This window comes from Gavialis gangeticus, unplaced genomic scaffold (genome assembly GCF_001723915.1).
Source record: "Gavialis gangeticus isolate Ggan-Ray unplaced genomic scaffold, GavGan_comp1, whole genome shotgun sequence".
Classification (NCBI taxonomy): domain Eukaryota; kingdom Metazoa; phylum Chordata; order Crocodylia; family Gavialidae; genus Gavialis; species Gavialis gangeticus.
The window spans coordinates 8,601,657-8,607,787 of NW_017729000.1; the positions used below are offsets into that span (position 1 = coordinate 8,601,657).

A 6,131-nucleotide genomic window follows, 5' to 3' on the forward strand; every position below is an offset into this window, starting at 1 on the left:
TTAGATGTTCATCTTGAAGATGCTTCAGGTATAATTGATCCTGCATTGTCGGTAAGGGGATAGACTAAAATTCAGTCGGGGCCAGCCTTTTTGGCAGGAGTAACATAGGATAAGCTCTGTACCCACTTCAAATGCACTCCAGTCCCCTTCCCTGCCTTATCTGTTGCTGTTCCCTTCTCCATCACCTACCAGATGCATACCACACAGTGGTTATCTATGCCACAAGCTATGGGTTGACTATCTTTGGGCTAACTGATCTCTGAACAGATCTGCCTAGGGCTTGGCAGGCATAAATAAACAAGACCGCATAAAGTTAAGTCTGAAAACATTATTTCTCAATTAGAAAAAAAAAAAGAAGAAAAAATTACTTCCACGTATAGCCTTCTACATAGCAATTATGCTAGGCTTGTGACATTATTGTCAGTTGCTGTTGAAGGATTTGTGGGGTGAGAGAAGCCACCTGCGCGTGCACACACACGCACACCCCCCACCCCCACCCCCACACATGCGTTGAAATGCAGACACCTGTTCTAACTAGCCAGTGGGGGATAAAGTGCTATCATAGTAGTGCAATACGAAGAGCAGCTAATGGACTTGTGTATCAGCACCATTCCTAATTGTCTGCACTGACGGACGGTATCATGAGGAGGATGGAGCACATTTTCAATGAGTTGTCTCATAGTTTTGAAAATGTATTATATTGTAAAACAGTTTTCAGTATCTTTTAAGTCAAAGAAAATTAGCATTTAATAGTATATCTTTAGATGTCCACGCACGGCCCTACTATATTTTCATTTTATAGGTATTTTCAACTAGATGCACGCTCTGAAATGAAAACCAGCCTGTCTAAAATACGGCTCGTCATCTGCGTCTCACCTCTTGGTAACACGTGGGGATTGGGAGGAGGAAATCTCTGCAACCTGAAGAACGCGACTCATTTTCCCTTCAGAGAAGCCAGTTTTCGTCTGTGTAAGTAGCTGAAACAAATGACTAATTCTGAATTCACAGCGTGTTTGATATCGGCTGTTCCAATGAGCGTGCTCTCGGGCCCAGTGGTATTTAAAACAAAGCACCCTACAATTTCTATTGGCGAGTGAGAAGAATACAGTGCAGTTATGCAGAATACCATATGCATTTTTATCTGGAACACTGTTGAGCTGGATAAGACATGTAAGAGCGCAATTTGGGCTTATCCTTGATTTCCTAAACAACAAAAAAGCCCTAGACTCTAGCCTTTTTCCTTGTGGCAAAAGCTTGGAAACTCTATATCAATAGGAAGCAAATTAACCATGTCCTGCAGCTGAAGGGGAGAGATGCATGGCACCCCATGCTCCTTATATAAAATGAGCATGTTAAGGGGGTGTCCCGCAGAATACATTTTGACCCCTCACGTCTCTTGGGCACAGCCAGCCCCTAGCTAAGCAAGGGGCAATAGGGGTAGATATAGGAGAAATACTTTTTTTTCTCAGGCCAACCTGCAGGTGCCAAGGGAGGCTCTAGGAGCAGAGCCCGCCCTTGGCACCTGCTTGAGGAGGACCTGAGCTGCCTTCTGCAGGCTCAATTCTTATGCAGCAAGAGCATTTGCCCCTGTTGCAAGAAGAGCTGGAGGGGAGGCTCCTCTCTCCTTTTCTCACAAGTGCTCTTACGCATCCGTGAGGCACACATTCTGCTTCCCCCAGATCCTTGCCACTGCTCCAGCATGAGGGTGTAAGGAGAAGGTGCAGACCCAGGTGCTGTTTGCACCCAACACCTATAAGCTCAGGCCCAGAACATGGAGATCTCGATTTTCCCCTGCCTTTCCTTTCCTCACCATCTACATCTAAATTAAAGCTCCTGCCTGTCTCAACTCCCTCTGGAAGGACTGACCACGCATTTGGCATAGTTTCTATGAGACGTTGGGCAAAGATGAGTATGGTTCATTGAGAAGCACAAGGCCAGGGATGTCAGCCGAAGGACTGATGGGATTGCGGGGGTGATGCTAAAATTGGATTGCGTAGGCAGACCAGGAGGAACCGTTTGACCGAGGGACTGTTGCGTATATCATGGGCTGAGATGGCCAACTATTTCTGCATTCTGGCAGCACGTCCCTTACCTTGAAATCATAGGCGAAAAGCCAATATGCTGATACTGTTGGTATTTCACTCTCATTGACTTTGACATTCTTGGGTGTGACTTGCTAGAATTAATCACCGATAAAATACAAAATACGTCTATCTTTTGGGGCCCGATCCTGCCCCACTGAACTTGGTGGCAAAGACTTCAGTAGGAACAGGATTGAGACCTGGATAGTTCCTTTAAAGAATGTCACTTCACAATAAATACAAAGTTTTGGAAACTTCTGGGCTGGATTATATTAAATAGTCACTGGCATGTTATGGGATTTCAGGGGCCCCTTAGAGATGTCTGTTTGCAGGTTTGAAAGGGTGATGTTTTCATAAGCTTCCTGAGATGCCAAGCATCTGCAGTGGTGAATTAACACTCTTAAATCCTTCTGGAAATTCTTGTTAAGAAATCCATAAAAGATGGGGTTGATGCAGGTTGAGATCATGGCTACTAAGTGGCATAATGTAAACACTAGATTATGGTGGCAGTTCATCAAGGCCTCATAATTCCAGTCAAAAACAACGTTAAATATATTCAGAGGCAACCAGCAAGCAGCAAAGGTCATGACAATTGAAATCAGCATCATGTTAATCCTTCTGTTCTCATTTAGTCTGCTCTCATTCTCCCTCATCCTATCCACTTCGTGTCTCCGTCGGAGACATACAGAGATCTTGAGATAACAGATAAAAATAAAACCCAGTGGGAAGCAGTACTGGAAAACCAGGAGACTGGTGGTGAAAATCAGTCGCTCTGTAACGGATGGCCATGTCTCAATGCAAACAACTTTGTTCTTGTAGAAATCTCCATGGAGAGAGAGATTTTCAAAGGGTTCATCAGTCAATTGATGAAATATGAAAAAAGGAATGGATATGATGAGGGCAAAACCCCAAATTAAGATAATTCCCCAGTAAGCATGTGAAATATTAGGCTTCCAGCCACGGGGATTTACTATTAGCTGGTATCTCTCAACAGCAATTAGCACAAGTGAGAATATAGAGACTGTGATAGACATGCTTTGTACAAACGAGCTTATTTTACACATGGCTTCGCCAAAAATCCAGTAGTCCATCAAAGCGTATGCAACAGTGACAGGAATGCACATGATGCATATCATGACGTCCGATAAGGAGAGATTGGCAATCAGAATATTTGTAACATTTTGAGCTTCTTTCTGTCTTTTTATTATAATAATCAGGCAAAGGTTTCCAAAAAGCCCTACTATGGTAACTACGGTGTAAGCTGTGATGAGCAAGAAGACCGCAGGGAAAGAAAGCTGACACGACTCAAAGTCTGAGAACTGTGAGTTGCTTCTATTTACAACGGTTCGATTAGACAAACCCACGCTGGGATGCTGAATTATTTTATCCATCATCAAGGAACTCTGAAATCATGGGTACAATTTTAGGATGGGGAGTTTTTTTGTTCGCCTTAATTATTTAGAAGATATTTGCTTGGAGCCTCCCAAAGGCTTAATAGGGTCCAATTTTATATTGATCTTCACGAAGCTGTATTTGGACAGATTTATAGACGTACTTACAGTATTGATGAATTCTGAAAATAGGAGCAAAGGGGACAGCATTAATGGTCAGGTCTCTTGTAAAACAGATTTCATTGTTTTTGTGAGATTTCTGCACCCGCTGTCTCCAAGATTTGACAGATTTTTTTTCACAGACTACAGCATATTTGCTGTATGAAGCTGCCTAATGGTTTTCACTCAAAGCCTCTTATTTCTGTTGTGGATAACTTTCACCTCCTGGGATGAAACAGTCTAGGCTCTGTCAGTGGCTAAAGGTGTGCGCTTTTGGAATATTTGACCAAAAATGGCTCAGCCATTATTGGGAAACTAAGGAATCCTGTTTCTATAATGAAAAGAGCTAAATTTAGGCCTGACACCCATTTCTTCTTCCACTCTACGAGGTGATAGTGTGCTGAAACTCTGACCACTTGCTACAGTCATACACAGTCCATTACATTTGGGCAGAATGAACTTAAAAAAAGATCATGCAGACAAAGTGAAGGAACGCACGCGGCCAGGCACGCTAAGCACTCTACAAGATGCAGTGTCCTGTCCTCGGATACCATTGCCATGACTTCTGCAGGATATGGACCTCATAATAGTGGGGAAATAACAGACTAGGGTACAACAGCAGGATACTTTGCTTTCCGTCTTGGAGACAGCATCTTTGTCATGTGTGCAAGTATCTTCATGTGGGATCTAGCCTCAGGTTCGCTCTCCTTTGCATACATACAAAGGAATCTGAAGTGCAATAGCTTATCTCTAGAAACAAAGACCTGCTCTTTCTCTGACTTCCTTCGGATTTACATGTGTAAAACATATATCTGTTGACATCATTAGAAACCTGTAAAACTATTGCAAATGCGAATAGATCTGGGTCAGCAGTAAGAAATAGATGGTGGTGAATTTAAGGTAGCAGTGAGTTGTAAAATGAACTTTAAGGCAAAGGCTTGAAAAATTTTCATAGATTCATAGATGTAGGGTCGGAAGGGACCTTGTAGATCTTCTAGGCCGACCCCCTGCCCGGGGGGCAGGGAGATGGCATAGCATTTCAAACCTGAAAAGGTAAAGGACCCACATAGCTGCTTGTTCATCCTTTTTACTTTTTAAAAACTGTTTAGCATCGCATTTAACATCCCTTTTAAGGCACGACAAATGTGACTCACCTTAATCCTGTGTCTGTGTAGTTATAAGAAACTAGAAGCAGGTTCTTCTTTACCCCTAGAAATAAACATTACACTGTGACAGCCCTGTGAAGAAGCCAGGAAAAGGAAGCAATATAAGTTTTAAGAAAAAACACAAATAAAAGAAAATTCATCACTGTGATGAACACTTTGTACTTGCATGGCATCTCTGTCAAACATTTTACAGAAAAAGTTTTTAGCATGACTAGGTCAATGAGGCACAGCTCTGTTCAGTGGTTTGAATGTAGTTGCACAACAAGTTCATGACTGAACTGAGGACCTGTACCTAGATTTTTATGACTCCCAGATCTGTATTCATCTTGATCAAAACAAAAAAAAATCCTCATCTGAAATTCCACCTTGGGTGGCTTCCTTCTGCTGCAGCTGTTTGCAGTTTGCCCTGCCATTCCAGATCAAGAAACTGTGTCTAAGGAATCTGTGAAAGAAGTGATTGCAAGCAGGAATAAATCGCCCTGAGCATGATAAAAAGAAAGGTCTGGCTCAGTTATGCTAGAATGGGGAATGGCTTTTTCCCTGTTACTTTTCTGTGATCCTGTTGATCCAAATGTGATCCAAACACTCAGCCTCACATCCAACCTAAAGAAACAGACTTGATCTTGTACAGATATATATGTGAGGGAGTGGAAAAGGGACTTGCAAAGCCACTCCTGGCATGTTGGTGCAATCTAAAGGCTGAAACAGCCTGCTTGGTCCCTCGCATGTACCATACAGTCGGGGGACAGAACAGGTGGCAAGAGTACCCCGCACCTCAACTAGTCCTCTCATCTGTTATGGGCCTGAAAAACACTGCCACTCGGGTATTTCTGTGGGCGCTGAAGGAGCTGGTACTTGGCAGGTCAGGCCATTTGTGAACAGGCGACATAGCTGGGGCATGAAGCAGCTGGTGTGACGTAGCGAGCTGGAGGATGAACAGCAGTTAAATGCAACATATCCCTGGACTCCACCATCAGCTACTGCTGGTCTGAGAGGCAATAACTGTCCTGCTGCACTTGTGCTACACAGTAGGATGCATGTGCTGAAAAGACAGGGAGTCCCTGCTAGTGCAGGGATGTCCATGGATCCAGAGTCCAGCTCTGTAGAAAGGCTGTTGTCCAGGAGGAGATTCTCTGTTCATCCGGCCTCTCCTACTTGCTCTGATCACTCTGCTGGCCTGCCCCATGCACATCCAAACCTTTACCTCCTGGAGAAAACCAGGTGGTGAAGTAGGATCTAGCTAGGAGCCATGCAACTTGCCAGAAAAATCCTGCCTTCTCTGCTAGTGTGTGTGTGTGTGTGTGTGTGTGTGTGTGTGTGTGTGTGTGTGTGTG

The 6,131-nt window shown here is 43.6% G+C and overlaps 1 protein-coding gene across 1 annotated transcript; it reads right to left on the reverse strand.

Annotated features, from left to right (window-relative positions):
- Positions 1–1,784: 1,784 nt before the first annotated feature.
- Positions 1,785–4,187, reverse strand: LOC109290098 (neuropeptide Y receptor type 6-like). Its single transcript, XM_019506487.1, has one exon. It carries the CDS (start codon positions 3,473–3,475, stop codon positions 2,354–2,356), a length of 1,122 nt encoding a protein of 373 aa, XP_019362032.1. The 5' UTR covers positions 3,476–4,187; the 3' UTR covers positions 1,785–2,353.
- Between the last annotated feature and the right edge of the window lie 1,944 nt (positions 4,188–6,131).

What these genes read in the sequence shown, in the direction of transcription:
- LOC109290098 (XM_019506487.1), bottom strand. Translation starts at nt 3,475, where the DNA reads ATGATGGATAAAATAATTCAGCATCCCAGCGTGGGTTTGTCTAATCGA.